We start from the raw sequence: 26,316 nt of genomic DNA, 5'->3' as shown, positions 1-26,316 counted from the left end.
AAACACCTGAAGGACTCCAAGATGGTGAGAAATAAGATTCTCTGGTCTGATGAGACCAAAATAGAACTTTTTGGCCTTAATTCTAAGCGGTATGTGTGGAGAAAACCAGGAACTGCTCATCACCTGTCCAATACAGTCCCAACAGTGAAGCATGGTGGTGGCAGCATCATGCTGTGGGGGTGTTTTTCAGCTGCAGGGACAGGACGACTGGTTGCAATCGAGGGAAAGATGAATGCGGCCAAGTACAGGGATATCCTGGACAAAAACCTTCTCCAGAGTGCTCTGGACCTCAGACTGGGCCGAAGGTTTACCTTCCAACAAGACAATGACCCTAAGCACACAGCTAAAATAACGAAGGAGTGGCTTCACAACAACTCCGTGACTGTTCTTGAATGGCCCAGCCAGAGCCCTGACTTAAACCCAATTGAGCATCTCTGGAGAGACCTAAAAATGGCTGTCCACCAACGTTTACCATCCAACCTGACAGAACTGGAGAGGATCTGCAAGGAGGAATGGCAGAGAATCCCCAAATCCAGGTGTGAAAGACTTGTTGCATCTTTCCCAAAAAGACTCCTGGCTGTATTAGATCAAAAGGGGGCTTCTACTAAATACTGAGCAAAGGGTCTGAATACTTAGGACCATGTGATATTTCAGTTTTTCTTTTTTAATAAATCTGCAACAATGTCAACAATTCTGTGTTTTTCCGTCAATATGGGGTGCTATGTGTACATTCATGAGGAAGAAGAATGAATTTAAATGATTTTAGCAAATGGCTGCAATATAACAAAGAGTGAAAAATTTAAGGGGGTCTTAATACTTTCCGTACCCACTGTGTATATATATATATATATATATATATATATATATATATATATATATATCAATTTTTAGTTTAGGGATTTGGGGTTACATATACTTTAAGTGGGTCAAATATTAGAACACATGGCATAAGCCTATGTCAAAAGGTTCTGCTTCTTGTGTTGCTTGAGGGGCACACACTCTTATTGAACAGAGATCCTTTCCCACGTTGTAGTGCTGTTGGTAATTAAACCTTAAAATACCATATTCTAAGAAGCAGAATTCTGGAGTGTGCTGAGCCACAGAGCAGAATCTTAAAACCACACCATCCATCCTTTATGTCCAGTAATTAGCTTACGCCTCTCACTCCCTGGTCCCCTGAGGCCGTCCAGAGACAGACTGCTGCAGGTGAATGTGAGGTCTGTGCAACATCCGGCTGACTGTATGTGATGGATCATTCTAGTGTGTGACTTTACAGCCAAGATGTTTCCTTGAGGTCAGACACCCTGTACCATCTGCTTTTGTGTCTGATTACAATAATTGTGTAGAAAGGTTTAAAACCTGTTCTTCACGTGGGCAGTATTAAGGAGAGTTGTTATCCTTCAATTTCACCTTAATGCAAAATGATATTGCCTTTTAAACACATTATTATAGAAAAGTTCAGGCCACAAATGGACAAATCAAAATTTGCTATTTGTTGCAGAAATGTCAGTTTATGTACTCTATAAAATAATATCTGTGTATTGGGTCTGTCCATGCACAGATTAGCACACCTGATAAGTGTCTGTAGAAACCTTTACCAGAGGAATACTGAGCTGGGAGAAGCTGCCTCCTCATTCCCTTCTCCCTCTGCCTCACTGAGTAGAGGAAAGAAGGCAGCCGGCAGGGTTTTCTCTGATGATTTTCTGAACAGACACTCACTAGAGGGAGCAGGCAGCGGGAACCCTGTGCTGCTCTGCTGTCTGCACTTTTTTCATCCTCTTGGTGATCACTTCCTAATCCAGAGGGAGAAAGGAGAAGTGATATAGTAAGCTGCTATAGCAAGTTTTTATTACTTCCTGCACAGTGACAGCTCAATAGGTGTGTGCTGTCACTGTGCAATATGCACCTAAACCTCTGTTTGTTAGGGGCACTGTGCACATGTTTGTCTACAAAAATATACATACCTTTTAGGCTACGTTCACATCTTGGCGTTGCTATTTACAGGCGTTTTTATGTGCGTTTTTTCAGGCGTTTTACAGGCGTTTTTACAGGTGTTTTTGTGCAGGTGTTTTTAGGTTGACTAATGATCAATGGGAAAAAATAAAAACGCCTGTAATCTGCTCAAAAAGAAGCTCGTACTTTTTTGAGTGTTTTGCTTAAAACGTCAAAACGCTCAGATGTGAACAGGGGCCATTGAAATAAATAGGATTTTTCTTGTTGGGCGTTTTTTGAGCTGTTCCTAGAGCAGAAAAACTCCCCAAAAACGCCCCAAAACGCCTACATGTGAACTTAGCCTTAGTCTTGAATTGCTCCTGAAAAATAGCTGTGCCTTGAATCTCATAGCTGTACAGTATATGAGATCATCTAAATTACTGCTGCCTTTGACTGTTAGTTTACCTAGAACTGGAATAAGAAATGGTGATGTCAGTGCTCTGCTGCTCTCTCTCCTATACACACACCTGTATGGACCATTTTATATCTCTGTGCCTACAAGCAAATGGCCATGGGACTTTTAAAAGATGCATGCCTGAAAAGAGTAACATTTTTACAACATGCACATAAAAAATGTATACATCTTTATTATTCACATTCCATTATGCATAACCAAAAGAATGAAAAAGTGAACTTTGTTTCTCAAAAGCAATCAGTGTCTGGTTTACATCATGCATTCTTTCAGTTATGCATGTATTGTATCTGATGTTGATACACCTACATCTTTTTAAATGTCTTCATATTGTCTGTTTTTAGCGTTTTCATATGGAATGTGAATAATACAGATGTACAATTTTTTTTTTATACATGTTGTAAAATTGTTACTCTTTTCAGGCATGATTCTTACAAAAGTCCAGTGAGCATTTGCTTGTAGGTACAGAGATGTACATATCTGGGGACTGAGTCTCGCCCTCGTCTTTGCACCTTTTAGTCAGTCCTGTGGTCCAGGTACTCTTCAGCTTTAACGTGAACCTGTGCTTTGCTGCTATAAAATAAACCAACTTGTATGGTTAATTAAATCCCCTTCCTCAATGTTAAAACATGAGTCTACTTGGCAACACTCTTACCTGGGAATTGCCATTGTAAGCACCTAGCACTGCATTGTGGGAGGAAATTGAATCACATTCTCCTCCAGTCCTAGGCCTAGTTTCACTTTGTTCCTGCATAAGCGGCAGGGGAGACAATCAAATCCTTACTCTGGTCCTAATTTCTTTTTTTAGTGTTTCCCCCCTCCAAAGAAAAAAAAAAAAAAAAACCTTGACTGCCATACTCCCCCTTGATCTAAAGCTGTCCATTGCAGTACCTCTTTTTGCCACAAGATTCCCTTAGTCTTCCAGGTTGAATGATGCTCAGCATCACTTTAAAGTGGTTGCAAACCCTTCCCTATACCCAGTGAAACGACTGGTCTCAGGTGATACACAGAGATAAAACAAATTCTCCTACATAAGTTATACCTGTCTACCTGCAGTGTATTATACCATTTGTTGGTGCCTCTGACCCCTGCAGGGGTTCAGTCTTCTGGTGAGTGTGGAGCTGAGGGGGAGCACAAGTGAATTCACCTTCTGTTTTTATCACCAAGAGACTGATGCTGCACTTTGGCAAAAAAATTTTTGCACTTTGTTTTTTTTAAGGACTTATGAATTTTATTAAAAGTATTCGATTGTTTATGGACTTATTTGTTCATTGCACTTTTTTTGCACATTTTTCCATGGAGAAGCACTTTCCTTTTGACACTGGATTTTTTATGACAGAATGTGTATAGTAATTCAGAAGTTTGGACCACTGTTATAGCATATTGGTATTTCCTTATGTTTGCGCTTTTACTATTTGTTTCATATAGGGTTTGTGCAATAGGATTATAGACATATATTTTTTTAGTTTATCACTTCCAAAATAATCTTTTCACTTTTTTTTTTTTTCATGAGAATTGCACATATTACATGGGAAGCGCTACCTATACCCCTTTCTCTTCTTTAATAAAAAAAACATACCACAGTGGGGCTACACAGTGGTGTATTTTGGTTTTGTGCTGCCCTAGGCAAGACTAAAATTGGGCGCCCCCCTCCCCCTCCAAAGTAAATTTGCCCCACTCCTTCCTTTTTAACAGATGTAACTCCCTCCAAAATTGAAGGACTACAAGTCCCAGCATGAACCCCTGAGATCTCACGAGGGGGGGAGGGGGTGGGAGAGAGAGAGGGGGGTGGGTGGGTAGGTGAGGGAGAGAGAGAGGGTGGGTAAGGGAGGGAGAGAGAGAGGGGGAGGGGAGAGGGGGGTGAGAGAGAGGGTGAGTGTGAAAGAGAGGAGGGGGGTGAGAGTGAGAGAGAGAGGTGGGGTGAGCGAGAAGGAGAGGAGGGGGTGAGAGTGAGAGAGGGTGAGGGAGGGAGGGAGGGAGAGAGAGGGGGGGATGAGAGTGAGAGAGAGGGGGATGAGAGAGAGGGGGGTGAGAGAGGAGGGGGTGAGAGAGAGAGGGAGAGGGGGGTGAGTGAGAGAGAGGAGGGGGGTGAGAGTGAGAGAGAGAGGTGGGGTGAGTGAGAAGGAGAGGAGGGGGTGAGAGTGAGAGAAAGAGGGTGAGGGAGGGAGGGAGAGAGAGGGGGGGATGAGAGTGAGAGAGAGGGGGGGTGAGAGTGAGAGAGAGGGGGGGGGTGAGAGAGAGAGGGGGATGAGAGAGAGGGGGGTGAGAGAGAGAGGGAGAGGGGGGTGAGTGAGAGAGAGGAGGGGGTGAGAGAGAGAGAGGAGGGGGTGAGAGAGAGAGAGGAGGGGGTGAGAGAGAGAGGGAGAGGGGGGTGAGTGAGAGAGAGGAGGGGGTGAGTGTGAGAGAGAGAGAGAGGAAGGGGGTGAGAGAGGCAGCTGTAGCAACCAGTGGCCAGTAGAGTCTCAAGTGGAGGGGGGTGGCTTTTTTGCTGGCCCCCTGCAAATTTCCGCCCTAGGCCTTGTCGGCCTAGGCCAAAATATAGCACTGGGGCTACAAGGAGGGGGCAGAACATAGAGCCCGGAGTTAAGTAAACATGTTACTCTTCCCTCTATGTGCAAAAAAACACAGGTGTGCGTTAAAGAGGATATCCTATGTATGGATGTGGTAAATAAAAATAATTTAAAGCTGAAGTCTAGGGGCATTCATGTGAAGCATCCTATATTCATTAAGTTCATTTTGTGTTTCACACCAAAAAATTGGAGGTTAAAGATAAGTCTATCTGTGTTTTTTTTTTGTTTTTTTTTTAAGTATACTATGTATGAATGTTTGTTTTATTTTTTACTGAAATTATTCTCACAAAAAGGCAATAAGAAGTAAATTACAATTTTGTGATGCTACTTTTCTTGTAAGAAAATGTATTGATGACTCGGTGTTTCTAGAGCAGCTGATGTGCTTGGGGGAGTACAGTGCTTCATAGCAAGATTATTAAAAAACAATAATGACCCCCTCCTCCTACACTGAGTACATTTGCCTCTAACACTGTCCACTGTGTGTGAATTTTAGATCAAGACCAGACAGGAGGAGGAAAAGAAGCAGCTGTGCTCTCTGCGGGACAAGCTCAAGCCCACTCTGCAGGTCGAACCCAAAGAGGTAAAGACCATCCTATGTTTGAAGTGCTTCATTCTAACCAGAAACCCTAACTCTTTCTTTTCAAGCTGTCCTTTATTTATATTGTTCATTTTATTTAATGTTTGTTTAGACTGTATATCCATTAGATTTTGTTTCATTTTGACTGTGTATCTATCTGCAGATGATCCCTACCTGCCCCTGCTGTTCTGTAAATGGCCTGATGGCCCACTTGGATAAATGAATAGTTGTGTCCACAAAACCATATCCCCAGTAAATAAAAATCCACCCAAAAATGTAAATGAACACCACCAGTGAGTGCCAGCCACCAAGAGACCTCAGATACAGGGAGGTCTAACAGCGCTTTATGGGAGATAACCCCGATGGATGGTAGATGATCGATCCAAAGCACAGCCTACCGTGTATACACACAGCTCTGATTCAGGTTCCGCATACACTATATTATTTATTTATTTCAGGTACTTATATAGCACTGTCAATTTACACAGCGCTTTACATATACATTGCACATTCACATCAGTCCTTGCCCTAAAGGAGCTTACAATCTAAGGTCCCTAACTCACATTCATACATACACATTGTAAGGCCAATTTTATACAGGATCCAATTAACCTACCAGCATGTCTTTGGAGTGTGGGAGGAAACCGGAGTACCCGGAGGAAACCCACACAGGCACAGGGAGAACATGCAAACTCCAGGCAGGTAGTGTCGTGATTGGGATTCGAACCAGCGACCCTCTTGCTGCTAGGTGAAAGTGCTAACCACTACACCACTGTGCCGCCCGTATTGTGAAAGGTATTGGGACTCCTGCCTTTATACACACATGAAAATTAATGGCATCCCAGTCTTAGTCTGTAGGGTTCAGTAATGAGTTGGCCCACTCTTTGCAGCTATAACAGCTTCAACTCTTCTGGGAAGGCTTTTCACAAAGTTTAGGAGTGTGTCTATGGGAATGTTTGACCATTTTTCCAGAAGCACATTTGTGAGGTCAGGCGCTAGTGTTGGACGAGAAGGCCTGGCTTGCCGTCTGCGCTCTAATTGATCCCAAAAGGTGTTCCATCGGGTTGAGGTCAGGACTCTGTGCAGGCCAGTTAAGTTCCTTCGCCCCAAACTCACTCATCCATGTCTTTATGGACCTTGCTTTGTGCACTGGTCCAAATCATTTGGTGGAGGGGGGATTATGGTGTGGGGTTATTTCTCAGGGGTTAGGCTTGGCCCCTAATTCCAGTGAAGGGAACTCTTAAGGCGTCTGCATACCAAGACATTTTGGACAATTTGATGCTCCCAACTTTGTGGGAACAGTTTGGGGATGCCTCCTTCCTGTTTCAACATGACTGCACACCAGTGCACAAAGCAAGGTCTATAAAGATATTGATGAGCAAGTCTGGGGTGGAGGAACTTGACTGGCCTGCACAGAGTCCTGACCTAAACCCGATAGAACACCTTTGGGATGAATTAGAGAGGAGACTGCGAGCCAGGCCTTCTCGTCAAACATCAGTGCCTGACCTCACAGATGCGCTTCTGAAAGAATGGTCAAAATTCCCATAGACACACTCCTAAACCTTGTGGACAGCCTTCCCCAGAAGAATTGAAGCCGTTATAGCTGCAAAGGGTGGGCCAAGTCAATATTGAACCCTACGGACTAAGACTGGGATGCCATTAAAGTTAATGTGTGTGTAAAGGCAGGTGTCCCAATACTTTTAACAATATAGTGTAGATTGCAAATCGGAATATCAACCATTCACACAGGGGAGCAAGGAGAATCGCAATAGTGTAGTACATTAAAACACCATTTATTAAAGTGGAGTTCCACCCAAAAGGGGTAAGCCGCATTGTGTGTGTCAATAGTCAAGTGGCTTGCTATGGGGGCACATGGAGAACAGGAGGCGCCAAGAGCACCAGTGGGGACCCCAGAAGAGGAGGACCAGGGCCCCTCTGTGCAATACCATTGCACAGAGCAGGTAAGTATAACATGTTTATTATTTTAATACAAGTAAGCTTGATTTTAGAATGCCTTTAAGTGTACTAGTCCACCCCACTCCCTTTTGTTGGTAAAGTAAAGCTAAAGACAAAAACTTTTTTTTTTTTTGGATAGAGTAAGGGATGCTTGTAACCCCTTTCTACTTTATTCTAGCCATCTGTGTCCCACTGGGGAGATTACCCTTCATTTCCTGCCCCATGTCTAAAACAGGAAGTGAGAACGAATCCCACCAAAGTAAGGGAATACCTGAATGTCACCAGAACTAGTATACCCATTGGAAGATTTCTGTTCTGGGGACAACCCAAAATGTGTGCTTTACTTTTACTTTCAGTGGTAATGGTAAACAGAAACTTAGCTATACTTTAAGCCTAAATGACAAATGTTATACAGCATAAAAGCAGGACTAAAGTCCATAATACTCTCCTCCGCTCTAACAGTCCAGTGTCTGTGCAGTCCTTCACTGGTGTCAGCATCTTCTCTCTGATTGGACAGCACGTGGTGTCGTACAGGCACCATGCCAGGAATGTACCTTGCGTGCACAGCTTGGTTTTAAAGAATACTTTTACATTAATTAAGCATTTTAACCACTTCAATACCGGCCCATAGTAAATTGACGTCCTGAGTTTAAAGCTAAATACCGGTGTTATGGCAGCAGATAGCTGCCATAACCCTGGTATTTTTTTAAACTGCAGGCGATGGGCTTTCCGATAAGGGTGGTCCCAGCGGCGGATTCGCCGCGAGATCACCCTCCGGGATGGCGGAAGGGGTGCCCCCCCCTCCTGCCGCGTCCCGGTCCTTTTCCACGCTTACCGGACCCGCCGGCAGCGGGGAAAACGATCGGGTCCCGGATCCTCACAGACAGGATGTCGAGTGAGGGCAAGCTTGCTCTAACTCGACTCTATTGTCTTGGAGGACCGGAGCGACGGCAAACATCGTTCCCGAGCAACCGGCTTAAAGGTCCCTTTTTTTTTTTTTTTTGTCATTTTTTTTTTTTTTTTTCCTTTCCATCTTTATTAGTGTACTTGTGAGATCTGAGGACTTTTTGACCCCAGATCTCACAAAAAAGAGGTCCTGTCATGCCTATTTCTATTACAAGGAATGTTTACATTCCTTGTATTAGAAATAAAAATGATCAATTTTTTTTTTTTTTAAAAACGGTGTAAAAATAAAAAATAATAAAAAAAATAAATAGTAAAAAAAAAATAAAAAAATAAAGCATCCTGTCCCCGTTAGCTCGCGTGCAGAAGCGAACGCACACAGAAACCCCGCCCACATATGTAAACGGTGTTCAAACCCCACATGTGAGGTATCGCCGCGATCGTTAGAGCGAGAGCAATAATTTGACCTCCTCTGTAACTCTAAGATGGCAACCTGTAGAAATTTTTAAAGTGTCGCCTATGGGGATTTTGAAGTACCAAAGTTTGTCGCCATTCCGTGAGCGTGCGCAATTTTGAAGCATGACATGTTGGTTATCTATTTACTCGGCGTAACATTATCTTTCACATTATGGAAAAAAATTGGGCTAACTTTACTGGATTCTTATTTTTTAATTCAAAAAAGTGATTTTTTTCCAAAAAAATTGCGTTTGGAAGACCGCTGCGCAAATACGGTGTGATAAAAAATATTACAATAATCTCCATTTTATTCTCTAGGGTCTCTGCTAAAAAAATATATATAATGTTTGGGGAATCTAAGTAGTTTTCTAGCAAAAACAACTGATTTTAACTTATAAACACCAAATGTCAAAAATAGGCCTAGTAGGCAAGTGGTTAAAGAACACTGGAACAGACAGGTACATTTTATTTTATTGCAAAATAGACCTATCTCTTCTGCAATAAAGAGTCAGCCTGCTTGTAAGTTTTCTATGTTAGACTTTAGTTCCACTTTACCACCGGAGGATTTTGCTGTCTTACGTCCAGGCCACTTTTTGCGATTCGGCTCTGTGCAACTTTAACTGACAATTGCGCGGTCGTACAACGCCATACCCAAACGAAATTTACGTCCTTTTTTCCCCACAAACAGAGCTTTATTTTGGTGGTATTTGATCACCTGTGCGATTTTTACTTTTTGCACTATAAACAAAAAAAGAGCGTAAATTTTGAAAAAATAATATTTTTCACATTTTTTATATGAAATTCCCCCCAAAAAAAATGTAAATATCAAATTTTTTTTACATTTTTGGCCAATTTGTTTTCTGCTACCTATGTTTGGTGAAAAAAATCACAATAAGCGTATTTTGATTGGTTTGCGCAAAAGTTATTGCGTTTACTAACTAAGGGAAAGATTTCTGTCATTTTTTTTTTTTTTTAACGGGTAATGGCAGCAATCTGCGATTTTTTTTTTTTTGCGGGACTGCGACATTGCGGCGGACAGATCGGACCCTTGACTGACATTTTTGACACTTTTGGGGGTACCAGTGACATTTCTACAGTAATCAGTGCTATAAATATGCACGGTTACTGTAAAAATGACACTGGCAGGGAAGGGGTTAATTTTATTGGAGAGGGAGGGGTTAATGTATGCCTGGTGCTTACTACCGTGTGTGGGGGGAGTGACACAAGGACAGATCGCATGTTCAGCTATGCTGAACCCTGCAATCTGACCCTGTTTGTCACTTAGGAGATCCGCCCGCTTTGTTTACACAAGCGGGTGGATCTCCAAACTTGATTCCCCGACGATCGGGGAAGAGCAGCGGCGATCACCGCTGCTCCTCCCCTGGCCCGACTCCCGCTGTGACTGAAAACAGCGGGAGCGAGCCTCCGGCGGCGCGCGAGCGCCTCCCACAAGGGGAGGTGTCCAGCGACGTAGGTCTACGTCGCTGGAGGAATCGAGCCACTTTGCCACAGTACAGTCCCAGTGACTTGTCGGCAAGTGGTTAACACAGCAGTGTTTTTTTTTTCCTGAACCTAACATAACATAGTTTACCTCTTGAACATGCCAGTAGGTCTGTAATTTTACCACTAACTATACTAGGCCTAGCTGTTCAGCAAAACAGGCAGTAAACTTTACAGCAAATCCTTTTGTCAGCTGTCAAGTGGTCAGAACAGGTGTCAAGCAACCAGAAAACAGCATTAACTGCAGTAAATAGCATGAAAGTAGGGTGGCACAGTGGTGTAGTGGTTAGCACTCTTACCTAGCAGCAAGAGGGTCGCTGGTTCAAATCCCAACCCCGACACTACCTGCCTGGAGTTTGTATGTTCTCCCTGTGCCTGCGTGGGTTTCCTCCTGGTACTCCGGTTTCCTCCCACACTCCAAAGACATGCTGGTAGGTTAATTGGATCCTGTATAAAATTGGCCCTACTATGTATGTATGAATGTGAGTTAGGGACCTTAGATTGTAAGCTCACTGATGTGAATGTGCAATGTATATATAAAGCGCTGCGTAAATTGACAGCGCTATATAAGAACCTGAAATAATAATAATGAAAGCACAGAAAGAGCCCCTTTCTGCAAAATTGGATTCTTGGTGGTCCCCTAAAAGAAAAAAAAAACCTTGGAAAAAGAGAAACTGGCAGGATCAGCTAGTATTTATGAAACATGGCGCTTTTCCACTGCATGGAACCGAACGGTTCGGCACGTTTTGTGCTTTTCCACTGCTGGTACCGCATGGTATAGTGTAGGAACAGTTTGGTGCGGTACGGCGGCGCTTTTCCACTGCATGGAACCGAACGGTACGGCGCGGTACGGCTCTGAGAAAACAGTACCTACTCGATTGTGGTTCCAACAGGTACCAAACTGGTGCCATATCCCACAATCCTTTGCATGCAGTCACTACTAGCCACTGATTGGTCAGAGAATCCTGCCCACCCCGTTGTTATCCCACCCACTTAACTTTAGTACTACTTTAGTGGAAAACCATACCGTACCGTACCGAACCGTTCCAACACCGTACCATGCGGTACCAGCAGTGGAAAAGCAAACCAGGCCAAGCAGGGCCGAGTAGAGCCGAGCCGGTACTTGCAGTGGAAAAGTGCCATTACTCACACCAGTATAAAAACCTCTGCAATTTCAAAGAAAAAAGGGAGTTCGTTACACAGCATAAAGTACTTTTGCACCCAGGCCAAACTGTGATCAAGAGTCAGAAGTTGTTAAATTCATACTTGTTCCAGAGCAAAGCATTAAAGCCAAAGCATCAACCAGGGAACTAGCATTCTCAAAAGAAGATTGTAATGATGGCAATCTCTGTTACTTTCTCCTGTCCCTTTAACACAGCAGAGGATTCAGGAACTTTACTCCTGCTGCCCTCATACTGGCCCAGTTAGATGGTCTGTGAAAATCTGCCAACAATAGGTTATACAGAACTCATAAATTTGTAAATTGAGTGAACTATATAATTTTAGTACAGCTGTGTGTTTACTTGATAGCATCAGTAGCTCACTGATTGCTTTCACGTGTTGCCTGGAATTGCTCTTTAATATGCTAATGCTTTCTGCTCTCAGTCAAGCTTGCATTAATACCAAGAAATACATATGTCAGAATGTCAAATTCGATGCATTAACCATACATCAGGCTAGCTGTATTATCTCTTTTTTTTGTAGACAAAAGCAACTAAACTGCAGATCTGTCAACCAAGTAGCATGGGGTGGGTGGGTGTTGGAGTAAGAAACTCTCTAGACAATGGATTCGCATTTCTTTATTCCCAGTTTTTTTTTTTTCTTATCTAGCGAGCGTGGAGTGTTGTCATCTCTCTGAGGTGACAAGAAGGAAGGCAAGAAATAGATATCTTTCTCTTGAGTATATTCTTCATAGCAACACTGATAGGCAGCTAGAAGAGTATATTGTTCCACCTCCCAGCATGACCACAGAAGCATACATGGGCGCAACCGCAGGAAATGTCAATCCACCATACTTTTTTTATTTAAAGTAAATCAAAATCATGAATTTGTATTAGATGGAGCATCTCTAAAATAATAAACATTTCTTACATGTTCTGACTTATTCTGTAGAATATATATATATATATATATATATATATATATATATATATATATATATATATATATATATATATATATATTATAATTATACTGGGCTGACAGTACAGTAATTGGTTTCTGTAGGTTACTGCTCTTTACACTCACGCATTTCTCCTTCTGCTGTTAAAAAGGACCAATTTTGTTGTATTCACGGACCTATTGTTTACAAGGTTACACTTCCCCATACACAGGCAGCTCAGGTTGTTTAACCACTTCCGGACCGCTTACGTTCTATTTACTGCGGCAGGGTGGCTCGTACAGGCAAAACAACGTAGATCTACGTCGCTCGCCTGGCGGCGCGCACTCGCCCCTATCGTCATCGTGGAGGCCGATACAGGTGTCAGGCGGCTCTGATTGCCGCCTGACACCCGTGATCGCTCCTCGCTGAGAGAGAGAAGGGCAGTCGGCTGTTGTAAACACAGCTGACCGTCCTTCACCCTGAAATGATCACAGAGCTCATGTGATCCTTCTATATAGGATCACATGTCTCTGTGGACATCTCAGAAGCCATGCCCCCCACAGTTAGAATCACTCCCCTAGGGTCACATTTGACCCCTTGATCACCTATACTGTTAACCCTGCCAGTGTCATTATTACAGTAACAGTGCATATTTGTAGCACTGATTACTGTAGTAATGTCACTGGTACCCCCAAAAGTGTCAAAAATGTCAGTTAGGGGTCCAATCTGTCCACCGCAATGTCAATGTCCCGCAAAAAATCGCAGATCGCCGCCATTACTAGTTAAAAAAAAAAAACAATAAAAATGGCATAAATCTTTCCCGTAGTTAGTAGACGTGATAACTTTTGCGCAAACCAATCAAAATACGCTTATTGCGATTTTTTTTTTAATACCAAAAATATGTAGCAGAAAACAAATTGGCCTAAAATGTTAAAAAAAATGTGATTTTTAAAATTTTTTGGGGAATGTTTTATAGCAGAAAGTGGAAAATATTGTTTTTTTTTTTTATTTTCAAAATTGTCTCTCTTTTTTTTGTGTATAACGCAAAAAATAAAAATCGCACAGGTGATCAAATACCACCAAAAGAAAGCTCTATTTGTGGGGAAAAAAGGATGTAAATTTTGTTTGGGTACATCGTCACATGACCGCGCAATTGTCCATTAAAATAACGCAGTGCCAAATCGCAAAATAGGGCCTGGTCATTAAGGGGCCAAATCCTTTCGGTCTTAAAGTGGTTAATACCTTTTATTGGATGCAGTAAGACCTAATATACCTATCTATGGGCAAGGCAGACCCATATTGGCATTTGTTGTGTCTTCTGATTGTCTATATTGACAAGACAAAAGAAAGTATATTGTGTCATATGAGGAACTTGTAAACTCCCTGATGTTGTCTCCTCAAGTGACTGGATTCTCTATCAGTCCATTCAGTTTCTGAGCACAGCTTGCTGTCCTCAGAATTGGGACACTACATAGCCACTTGACCTTCAGAAAATGTACCCCCCTTTTCATGACCAGGCCATTTTTTGTGATATGGCACTGCGTTACTTTAACAGACAATTGCACGGTCATGCAACACTGTACCCAAATTACATTTTTGTCATTTTTCCCCACAAATAGAGCTTCCTTTTGGTGGTATTTAATCACCATTGGGTTTTTTATTTTTGCGCTATAAACGAAAAAAAAAAGATTGACAATTTTGAAAAAAGAAACTATATTTTTTACTTTCTGCTATAAAACACATCCAATAAAAAGAAATGTAAAAAATACAATTTCTTCATAAATTTAGGCCAATATATATTCTGCTACATATTCCTAATAAGCGTAGATTGGTTTGCACAAAAGTTATATTGTCTACAAACTATGGGATATATACTGGGTTTTTTTTAAAAAAATTTACTAGTCAGGCAAAATGACACTAACTTAAACTTTTAACACTTTTGGGAACCAGTGACACTAATAGAGTGATCAGTGCTACAAATATGCACTGTCACTATACTAATGACCCTCGCTGGGAAGGCGTTAAACCTCTAGGGCGATCAAAGGGTTAAATGTGTGCCTAACCAGTCTTTTTGCATGCTGTGTGTGCTGTTTTTACTAAAGGATGTGAAGGATTTTATTCCCTGCTTTGCATCACATCCCTGCTGACAAAACCCACCTCTGCCTTGTATACATAGGCAGAGATCTGTTCTGTGTCTCTCCTCGATGATCAACGGGTGCTGACGGACATCCATTGGCTGGCACCCGCTGATCAGCTTGTGCTGTGACTAATCACAGCAGAAGCAGCATATCCCCCTACCCGGAAGCGCAGAATCACATACAGTTGTGCTCATAAGTTTACATACCTTGGCAGAATTTATTAGTTCTTGGCCATTTTTTAGAGACTATGAATGATAACACAAAAACTTTTCTTTCACTCATGTTTAGTGTTTGGCTGAAGCCATTTACTATCAATCAACTTTGTTTACTCTTTTTAATTCATAATGACAACAGAAACTACCCAAATGAACCTGATCAAAAGTTTACATACCCCAGTTCTTAATACCTTGTATTGACCTGTATTTAACATCAATGACAGCTTGAAGTCTTTGATGGTATTTTTGGATGAGGCTCTTCTCAATTTGTAAAGCTGCCCATTCTTCCTGGCAAAAAGCCTCCAGCTCCTGTAAATTCTTGGGATGTCTTGCATGAACTGCACATTTGAGGCCTGAAGAAGGAGCGCATGCTCCGCAACGCGTCGCCGTTCGATTGTACAGTGTCTCCAGGAAGTGACATCACGGCCCTCCTACCTGCGGACCCACGCTGCTAAACCACCACCGAGCGATCAGCGCGTCCCCTGCCAGGAGATTGCAGCTCATCCCTCACAGCACCAGCTCTGTCAGGATCACGGAAGGACCCCCTGGATGAACACTGCCCAAACCCTTTACTCTTTTGAGATGCCTGTTTTTATCGTACTCTTGTGAGTAGTACTCTTTTAAATTGTTATTAAATTCTGCATTGCTACACTTAGATCGGCGCCCGGTCTTCTCTTTTTCTTTTCTTGGATCTACACAGGGTAACTTCCCCCTTCACTGGAGGCGGCCATCAAAGCGCATAGCAACTCCACTGGACTTTTTCTCATTGAAATCAACCTTTGCTACAGCTGCCCATTGCATAGACTACTGCAGCAGTTCTGACACTCTGATTGCGCCAATCTCTCCCCTTCTCCTTGCAAACTTATAAGCACAACTGTTTATACGTGATTCTGCACAGAATGGCCGCCATGTAGCAGAAAATCTGCTATTAGGTGGTTTGCAAGATCTGAAACAACCTTTTGTGGCTAATAACCAAACTACCTTACTCATCATTGATGGACATGCATACTGTGCTGTGATTGAGTTGCGTGGTTTAGGTGCACTTCAGCGTTGACAGCCTCCAGTGGTCAATTCACTGTGTCCATATCAACACGGACAAGGTTGCAGGCCACTCTTATTCAGTAAGATGAAGAACAAAGTGCTAAAAATTGTTTTGGGCAGAGTGGGACGGGATTAGAACATCTTGTCCGATTATTTACTCCATTCTAGGTCTCCACTGGGGAGGATTTTCCTCTTTCTAGCAAAGAGACCGGAAGTGATGCAGAATCTCTCTAATGGAGATGGAAAAAGCCACCAAAAACATGTTTTATAATAACACAGGGAGTTTCCTTTTTTTTCTTTTTTTTATAAATCTTTTTTATTGAAATTTTACGTACAAGACAAGTACAACAAACACAACAAATAGAACCAAACTGTGACTATTTGTATGTTGCCCACGCAGGGGTCAGTCAGTGAAAGCACATAATACCAAGACAGTTAGCGGGAGCAACACCAAGAGGACAATGGTGTGACAAAGTAACTTTTACCATTAGATAGCAGTAAAGGACATAAGACAAGATGAAGATTGGACCATTTCTCCACACTTAGCCCAGGGCTGGCCTAGGTCCATCTAGGCATCCCCATACCCTTCACTGTTCGAGAATTATTGTGGAAGTGGCGGGGTCTGCCAACCATTTCGCCCACACTTTATTATATTTAGCTGGACAACCCTTATTGGCATAAGTATCCTTATATAAAGGGGGGTTGTTATTAATCAATTGCTTCCAGAAAGAAGTTGAGGGAGGAGTCTGTTTCCTACAATGCAAAGTAATGGCCTTTTTTGCATAGAAGAGGGGGAGGCTAGCAAGAGTTTTTTTTCGGCCCTGGTAAGGAGAAGATTATCTACAAGGCCTAACAAACCGATTTCAATGGCTTGAGGGACCGTCGTCGATATAAAAGTATTAATGATCGTTATTCTCGGCTGACCAAAAGCCTGTGATAGCAGGACATGCCCAGAAAATGTGGGAATATTCCCCTGGAGAGTAACCACATCTCCAGCCCTCAGAGGGGAGATGGATTCATTATATGCAACCTAGAAGGGATGAAATAAGCTATATGTACTATCTTGAACTGAATCAGTCTATCGCGTAAGGAAAAAAGTGTTTTAAATGGGAGATCCCATATGTCATATCTTCCTTTTTTTTTTTTAAAATGATGAATCACACATACAACAATTGCCCTAGTATCACTGGGACAGGCAATGAAGACAAACCTTCCCATTGGGTTCACAGCTAGCATTGAAAATCTAATCTTTACCACTTCATCCAAAACTGAAAAATAAACATTTAGGCTAAAGTTGGGCTTTTAGTCAACTGAACTATTTTTGCTGTTCATTACTAAACATTGCACTTAGAATGGCATTGCTCCACCAAATAAACCCACTTAAAACAACACAGTTGTAAAAAAGAACAAACTTATTAGCAGGCCCCTGTAAAATTAAAGATATTATACTTACTTTTCCAGTGGCTCGTGATTCCCATCATTGTTCCATTCAAGCTCTGCCAGCCAGGGGGTGTTGGATGTCTTTCCTCCATTCTCTGACCCCCCTACAATAAAGCTGTGTCCTATCGTAAAATAGGGGTCAGAGGAAAAAGAGAAAGTACAGACGAATACCGATCCAGGTGAGACCACCTCCTATATCCCCTCTTCCGAGGGAAAAGGGTTCCGGGCCAGCCCGTGATCTGAGGAATCCAAATACATGTAAAGAAGGGATTGACTGCACTCCAGTCCTCAAAAAAATTTAAGCTTTATTTGGTAAAATCCAGATGATTGTGTGTTGACTAAGCGCAATCTGTGTGAAACGCGTTAACATTTGTATTGTCATCTTGTGGTTGGGCTTGTGTATATTTCATCTGGATTTTACCAAATAAAGCTTTCATTTTTCTGAGGACTGGAGTGCTGTCAACCCCTTCTTTACATATATGGGGTCAGGGGAAGGAATCATGTCACAGTGGGGGGGGGGGGTTCAGGCAGCCATCAGTGCTGAAAGTACCGAATGAGTCTGATGGAGGACAGCACTAGATTGGAGCAAAAAAGGGGATGTTGGTTGCTGGAGAAGTAAGTATATTGCCTTAGTTCTTTGGCAAGGACTTGATATAAAGATTCTTTAGGGTGATGAGCATCACTTAAGGGTGCCGTCATGAAAAGTCTGTATAGCTGTTGGGTATTGGATGTTAATATACTGCATGATAAATATTTCTGCATTACTGCATAGTACTGACATGGTTAATATGGTGTCATTTCTGTTCTAATATTCTTCTCTCTGTCCTCCTTCTCCCTCTTTGCTTTCCAAAGTTCAGAAGAGTAAGTTAATCGATTTTTATTTAATTTTTCCTCTTCCTGCCGCTTCTTTCTTAAATATCAGATCCTGACATTTTCCTAAAGCTCTATGTATTTACAGAAAAAAACACTTAATAGTCTCCTTCCAAACCCAGAAATAAGCTAAATGTTTTTCTAAGCTTTTGGCCAATGTAAATACATTGTTGAGTTTGCATGTATGAGTTTGCATGTATGTAAGATTATGATGTGACAAATCGACTTTACCATCACTGGAGACTGTTACATGAGGTTAAATGATATATACTGTAGCAGATGTATTTATACAGCACAGCACTGAGATGGTATTTTTATGAACCTTATGATTTTATTCTGTCCTTTAGGGTATATTGCTTTTTTTCAGAAATCTTTCTACTCGCTCACTAGGAGAAGTTGTGTAGTGATTAGTAGCCCTCAGCTCATTAACTTTAATCGTAAAACTGGTAAAATGTATGTGAAGTTATGCATGCTGGGGGGGGGGGGGGGTTCTTTATATACCTCTGTGTATGGCAGCATTTCTTCTATGAAGATAGAAAAAAGTCTGCACTAGTAAAATTAAGACAGAACAAATGAGGCATCTCTAGCACTCAGAATTGATGTATAAATCCACCAAACACTTATAATACAAATGCAGCGCCTCAGCAATAGTGATACAGTGCATCCTGAAAGTATTCGAAGCACTTCACTTTTTCCACATTTTGTTATGTTACAGCCTTATTCCAAAATGGATTAAATTCATTATGTTCTTTATTAAAAATAGAAAATGAAAAAAAATCACATGTTCATAAGTATTCACAGCCTTTGTTATGACACTCAAAATTGAGCTCAGGTGCATCCTGTTTCCACTGATCATCCTTAAAATGGTTCTACGACTTGATTGGAGTCCACCTGTGGTAAAACCAGTTAAATGGACATGATTTGGAAAGGTACACACCTGCCTATATAAGGTCCCACTGTTAATAGTGCATGTCAGAGCACAGAGTAAGCCATGAAGTCCAAGGAATTTTCTGTAGACCTCTGAAACAGGATTGTATCGAGGTACAGAAAAATTTCTGCAGCAAAGTGGCCTCCATCATCTGTAAATGGAAGAAGTATGGATCCACCAGGACTCTCTCTAGAGCAGCCAGCCCGAACAAACTTAGCGATTAGGGGGGAAGGGCCTTAGTCAGAGAGGTGACCAAGAGCCCGATGGTCACTCTGACAGAGCTCCAGCGTTTCTCTGTGGAGAGAGGAGAACCTTCCAGAAGAACACCCATCTCTGCTGCACTCCACCAATAAAGCCTGCATAATAGATTGTCCAGATGGAAGCCACTCCTCAGTTAAAGGCACATGACAGCCCGCCTAGACATAGGTGTGCGCAGCCTATTGCATTAGGGTGTTCACCCCAAAGTTTCAATACACATGCGTGTGTGTGCCTACATGTATATGTCCCCGGTACATTACTTTCTCTGTCGCTCATTGACAGACGTAGTCCTCGTTGATTAATAACAACTCGGGTTATACTGCCCTCTACAGGAGTAGGACTAGACAGGAAAGAAAACGTTCTGGCCACACCCTAGGGGCAGTCCCAGAGGGTATATCCTCTCACTTCCTGCTACAGCAAATCAGTTTTTCACTTAGGTCTCATCTTTTTGCTCGATGAGTCCTTGATGCTTCTGGTTGGCTCCGGTTGGGCTTTCTGGATTTTGATTTCTGTTATCCCACCCCTCATTTGTGGTACTGCTTTGGGACGTCCCGAGTTGTTATTAATCAACGAGGACTACGTCTGTCAATGAGCGACAGAGAAAAATGGATTTTTGTAAAATCTTACCGTAAAATCCTTTTCTCTTAAGCTCATTGACAGACGTAGTACCCGCCCCTCTGTTTTTGAGTTGGGTTGGGTTAAATTCTCTAAACACTGCTTTGTGACATAACTGATTTGCTGTAGCAGGAAGTGAGAGGATATACCCTCTGGGACTGCCCCTAGGGTGTGGCCAGAACGTTTTCTTTCCTGTCTAGTCCTACTCCTGTAGAGAGTAGTATAACCCGAGTTGTTATTAATCAACGAGGACTACGTCTGTCAATGAGCTTAAGAGAAAAGGATTTTACGGTAAGATTTTACAAAAATCCATTTTTCCCTGCTGGCACAGTGAAATAGAAGTGCCAGAGCAAGTCAGAGGGAGATTTCCCATCTCCTCACTGGCAAACAGATCAATAATGCTAATATGCCCTAGGTGATTAGGGTGTGCCCAGGCACACCCTGTGCGCACGCCTATGCTCCTAGAGTTTGCCAAAAGACACCTGAAGGACTCTAAGACCATGATAAACAAAATTTTCAGGTCTGATGAAACAAAGATTAAACTCTTTGGCCTGAATGGCAAGTGTCATGTCCGGAGAAAACAGGGCACCACACATCTCCTGGCCAATACCATCCCTACAGTGTAGCATGGTGGTGGCAGCATCAGGCTGTGGGGATGTTTTTCAGCAGCAGAAACTGGGAAACTAGTCAGGGTCGAGGGAATGATGAATGCAGCAATGTACACAGACATCCTTAATCACAATCTGCTCCAGAGACTGGGGCAAAGGTTCATCTTCCTACAGGACAAGGACCCTAAGTACACAGCCTTGATAACAAAATAGTGGCTACGGGACAACTCTGTGAATGTCTTTGAGTGGCCCAGCCAGAGTCCAGACTTGAACCCGATTGAACATCTCTGGAGAGATCTGAAAATGGCTGTGCACCGACGCTCCCCATCCAGCCTGATTAAGCTTGAAAGGTCCTGCAAAGAAGAATTGGAGAAACCGCCCAAAAAAAAAGGTGTGCCAAGCTTGTAGCATCATACTCAAAAATACTTGAGACTGCCAAAGGTGCTTCAACAAAGTATTGAGCATTTACATGGGCCTTTTTTTTTCTTTTTAATACATTTACAAAGATTTCAAACAAACTTCTTTCAGGTTGTCATTTTGGGGTATTGTTTGTAGGATTTTGAGGAAAATAATGGATTTAATCCACTTTGGAATAAGGCTGTAACATACCAAAATGTGGAAAAAGTGAAGCTCTGTGAATACTTTCAGGATGCACTGTATGAAAAATATATATTTAGTATACAAACTCTTCCAAAGCACAGGAGCCCCAATTTCTGTGCCATATATGAAGAAATTCTTGTGTATTGCCAAAGTACTGTAATGAAAGTTACCCCCCCCCCCCCCATCACCAGTTAAAATAAGGCTTACTAAAATACATACCTAACACTCAGAGGTATATTGCGCTCAATGGGAGATAAGCAGGGTGCCTTTTTAATATTCTTCCTCCGTAAATAATTCCACCGTGCAGTGCAGATAAATACAAAGTGCTGGTACTCGCCTTCATCTGTACACACAGGCTGCTCACCTTGTGATCTGATGGGCCTTGTGAGCTGGATGGGCTTTACAAACTGTACCTTCCTGTAGATGGCCGCGATGTGATGTCAGTGCTCAGGCTCTGCCCCTATACGCGTTATGGTTGGGCGTAGACTTCATCAGTAGTAGGGGTGCGTTATGAATTCCTCTTTTTCAGAGCGTCAAATGCTGTCAGGGAGTGGGGAGAAAGTAAGATTAGTATCCTTGATGGCCTTATTTTGCAGTGAACCTGATGCATTGCCTGTTAGGAAGCAAAGTATAGGATCAACATACAAGACTAACCTGCTAAACCCAGTTTTAATGCAAATGTCAGTCTTTTCAAGGCAGGTCATGAAAAACTGAAACTTTGCCTCTCAAACTAGTTAAAAAAAATACTAATGGATAACAATTAAATTCACCACCCCAACACTAAATTTAGTACCCTTTCCTAGAACTTGGAACAGCTAGGGCCATGGGTCTTAGGCCTGGTTCAACCTAGTTCAAGTTCAGATGCGACTTGAGTTGCACAAAATCACATGACAATGAAAATCACATTGATTTCAATGGTGCCTGTTTACATCAATGCAATGCAACTGCGATGCAACTTTGGGGAAGGTACCTGTGCTACTTTGGTGCAATGCGTCATTATTTTGTGGCCCATAGAATAGAGACACACCAAGAATACATGTACATGCCTTTTTTTGTTGTGTTTTTGCTTGCAATTTGTGTTGGTTGTTACAGACAGTCCCCATGTTACAAACAAGATAGGTTCTGTAGGTTTGTTAAAGCGGAGTTCCACCCATTTTTAATAGGTTGGATTACATAGATGTATGTAATCCCCTTTAAAACAGCTTTTACCAATGGAAACTTTTTTTTTTGCTAGTAAATACCTTAATTTCTGGTTTATTCCTCCTCTCCTCACTTCCGGGTCCGATCGGCGATGACGTCATTCGGCGATTCACAGTGTGTGCTGGGATGTATTCCATTCCAGAAATCTCGCAGTATTACCCAGGAGCTGAGCCGGGCCTGCCCCGCCTCCTATCAGTGAGTTGTACTGTATGCATTGTATTCAGGCCATTCTCTGCCCCGCCCCCTCTCAGTGAGCGAGGACTGAAAGCATTATATCCTCACTGAGCTCACTGAGAGGAGGCGGGTCAGAGCACATCCTGAATACAATGCATACAGTACAACTCACTGAGAGGAGGGGGGCGGAGACACGGCTCAGCTCCTGGGTAATACTGCGAGATTTCTGGAATGGAATACATCCCAGCACACACTGCGAATCGCCGAATGACGTCATCGCCGATCGGACCCGGAAGTGAGGAGAGGAGGAATAAAGCAGAAATTAACCACTTGCCTTCTGTGCACTTAAACACCCTTCCCATCCAGGCCAATTTTTAGCTTTCAGCGCTCTCACACTTTGACTGACAATTGCGCGGTCATGCTACACTGTACCCATATGAAATTTTTATCATTTTTTTCACACAAATAGAGCTTTCTTTTGGTGGTATGTAATCATCTCTGGGTTTTTTATTTTTTACAAAAAAAAAGAATAAAGACAGAAAATTTTGAAAAAAAAAAAGTTTTTCTTATTTTCTGCGAGTCAATTTTGAAAATAAATTTTTCTCCTTCACTGATGTGCGCTGATGAGGCGGCACTGATGGGCACTTATAGGCTGCACTGATGGGCACTGATGAGGTGGCACTTATGGGCACTGATGAGGTGGCACTTATGGGCACTGATGAGGTGGCACTGATGAGGAGGTACTAATATGCCGCACTGATAGGCGGCACTGATAGGCGGCACTGATGAGCACTGAGAGGCGGCACTGCTGGGCACTGAGAGGTGGCACTGATGGACACTGACGGGTGGCACTGATGAGCACTGATGGGCGGCACTGATGAGCACTGATGGGCAGCACCATCAGTTCCCACACTCAGTGCCCATAGTGCTGCCAGTCAGTGCTCATCAGTGCCTAGATGAGCAGGCACTGATGGGCACTGACTAGCAGCATCATGGGCACTGTGGGCAATGATGGGGGGCACTGATGGCGGGCACTGATGGCGGGCACTGTGTGTGTTTTTTTACCTTTAGTAATCAGGGCACTGGTGATCAGTGCCCTGATTACATCGCTGTGTGTCCCCGGCAGCTGTCGGCTCCCCCTCCTTCCTCACACTGCAGGCTCTGTGTGAGGAAGGAGCGCCGGCGATGAGAGATGATCTCATATGTTTACATATGAGATCATCTCTCATTGGACGGCTTGATCACGTGGTGAATGGCCGCTGTGATTGGCCATTCACTATGATCTGTAATCGGCCGTGTCCAAGGGACACGGCCGACACAGATTCTCCCCGATGCGCGCTCGCGGGAGCGCGCGGGGAGAGTCTTTCTGGGGGGCCGTTTAAAAACGGCCTCCCGAAAATTCAAGTCCGCACTGCAGCCGTATATAGGCTGTAGCGCGGATGGGAGCAGGTTAAGGTATTTACTAGCAAAAAAAAAAAAAAAAAGTTTCCATTGGTAAAAGTCGTTTTAAAGGGGATTACATAGATCTAAAGTTACGAAAATGGGTGGAACTCCACTTTAAGTTGAATTTGTATGTAAGTTGGAACAGGTAAGTGTAACTCCAGCCAAATAAATCATTTTTTAAGTGTTTTGCATAGCATATGGAAGGGTTACCACCCCTGTAACGTTTGTTTTCCTGTCTGTGCTCCTGGTTAGAAGATTTCACCTCACTTTCTGTCGCTGGGAACATTGGGTTTTGAAAATTTTGGGTTGTTGTGGAAACAAGGATTTGTGATAGCTTTTTCCCATGATAACTTTGGAGTGAATTTCCCTACCTAAGGGTAGATTTCCTTTTCCTTCCTGTTGTCTCCCTATGTTTTGTAAGTATGAGTCATATGTAAGGCCGGTCATACACAGAGCAGATTTCTTTCCTGCAGCCATGGGTTGCAGAAGAGAAATTTGCTTGATTCCCCACCAACACAGACAGTGTTGAAACGGGAATCCCTCCTGCCAGGCCTCTGTCTTCTCCCGATATGTAAGAGGTAAAGATTGGGCATGACTCCAACTCCTTTTGAACTACACTATGTGCAATGGCTAGTTTTTACATAAGCAGTGTTTTTTATTCCTTTTTTAACTGCTATAGACCTTGAACTTTGTAGAGCATTACGCTCCCCTTTCCCAAATCCCCGAAGGGCCAATTAAGTTTGAATTAAAATAAAAATAAGAAAAACAGAACAGTGAAATAGCACATTTTTGCTTCATCCTATTCTCTGAAGTTCCTTTTTGAAAGATGAGGCTGCAATCACACTTTTGAATGTATTGGTGCTGATTTACTGACTCCTTTTGACAAATACACGATTGGTACAAATTATGCTCTTGCTAATTAAAATCTGCACCGCAGCTTTCAGAAAAGTAATTACTCTACAAGGCCTTTATGAAAAGGATATATTAACAGGTTATCTAATTTGCTGATAAGTCATCTTGCTAATCCATTTTGTAAATAGGAGGGACCACTCTTCATGTCACTGAAGAGAATGGGGCTGACAGAATAATTATCATGTGCGAGGTGGTCTGATGCTATGAATGATGCTAGGGTTCGTCATCAGTCAAAGTCGTATTGTGGAGGGAGACTTGCGTCTATGTGAGGTGTTAAATACAGCAGATGTGTGTGAATTCATTTCACACCGCTTAGCACCTTGCTTCTATTTCAGGGTCTTGTTTGTCGCTAAATCTGGCCATACATTCTGTATATGCAGTATTTCCCATAATAAAGGCTTGAATGTTAGGTGACATCTTGGTGGACCCAGAATAATGACATTAGAATACAGCAATACAAACAGGGGTCATTGCATATGTTTCTGCACATGGGGAGCCCTATAGTAACCCACACTGATCACTCATTGCAACCTGACCCATATACAGTGCTAAGGGCCCTCATGGATTAAAGTGTCGTGTGTGAGGTTTTAGGGGTCAGTTTGTTTATATTTTTGCTTTTTGGTGCCCAAGTGGAGCTCCATGGCTTTGAAGCCTTGTTAGTCTTCTGATTCAGGTGATATTTTGGAAATGTTGTGAGCGCATGGGTGTTGCATCTGGGGAATGTGCCTCATGTATTTTGGGTTCCTTGGGTCTCGACTTCCTTGCAGGTACCATGTGGTAGACTGACCTTCCACAAAGTTTCTGTGTAGTTCCAGTGCCAACATCACTCGTAGGAATCAAAGCTACCAGCACAGGACACAGAGCCTCCCATATTTCAGCTTACTAACCATTGACAACAATGATTTATTTAGCTCTTACTGACCACCACAGTAAGGAGGAAATTTACCACTGACCATCAACATAAGGGAGCACTTCCCTACTGACCACCAACTTCCCCACTAACAACTGATGCAATGGAGAACTTTGCCACTGAACATCAATGCAAGGAGAACTTTTCTAATGTCTACCAACATAAGGGGCAATTTACCACTGACCACAAGTAGCCTTAGCCCCACCTCCTTTTTTTTTTTTTTTAGAAATGTTACAGCAGGTTCTAGAGGCTATTAACTGAAGCCAATATCTGGGAACCAATGTGCATATATATGGGAACCAATATGCATACTATATCACAGCACTAAATAACAAATAAAGTGCATTGATCAATATTAATAAAGTGCGTCAGGTTTTCCAAAAGTGTCCAGTGCTTATTACTTCTCTATTAAATGAATAATCAAATAAATGAGTCCAGTGTCCATCAAATAAGAAAAGTGTTTATTGCTCTTGTGCCACTTGCTTCTCACTTGCAAT

At 42.5% G+C, this 26,316-nt stretch overlaps 1 protein-coding gene across 2 annotated transcripts in view; it reads left to right on the top strand.

The window, feature by feature from the left end:
- The window catches only part of LOC309566657 (arf-GAP with SH3 domain, ANK repeat and PH domain-containing protein 1-like), a 348,714-nt gene that overhangs the window by 222,513 nt on the left and 99,885 nt on the right, over positions 1–26,316 (top strand). For both annotated transcript variants that reach the window (XM_082271898.1, XM_082271897.1), the window contains exon 9: positions 5,468–5,554. In XM_082271898.1, coding sequence (XP_082128024.1) covers positions 5,468–5,554 — 87 coding nt within the window. The remainder of the gene's footprint in view (positions 1–5,467; positions 5,555–26,316) is intronic.

The sequence above is a fragment of the Pelophylax lessonae genome (genome assembly GCF_965119305.1).
Source record: "Pelophylax lessonae genome assembly, chromosome: 11".
Classification (NCBI taxonomy): domain Eukaryota; kingdom Metazoa; phylum Chordata; class Amphibia; order Anura; family Ranidae; genus Pelophylax; species Pelophylax lessonae.
The sequence above is the reverse complement of the archived record's forward strand: the minus strand, read 5'-3'. Positions and strand labels throughout refer to the sequence as shown.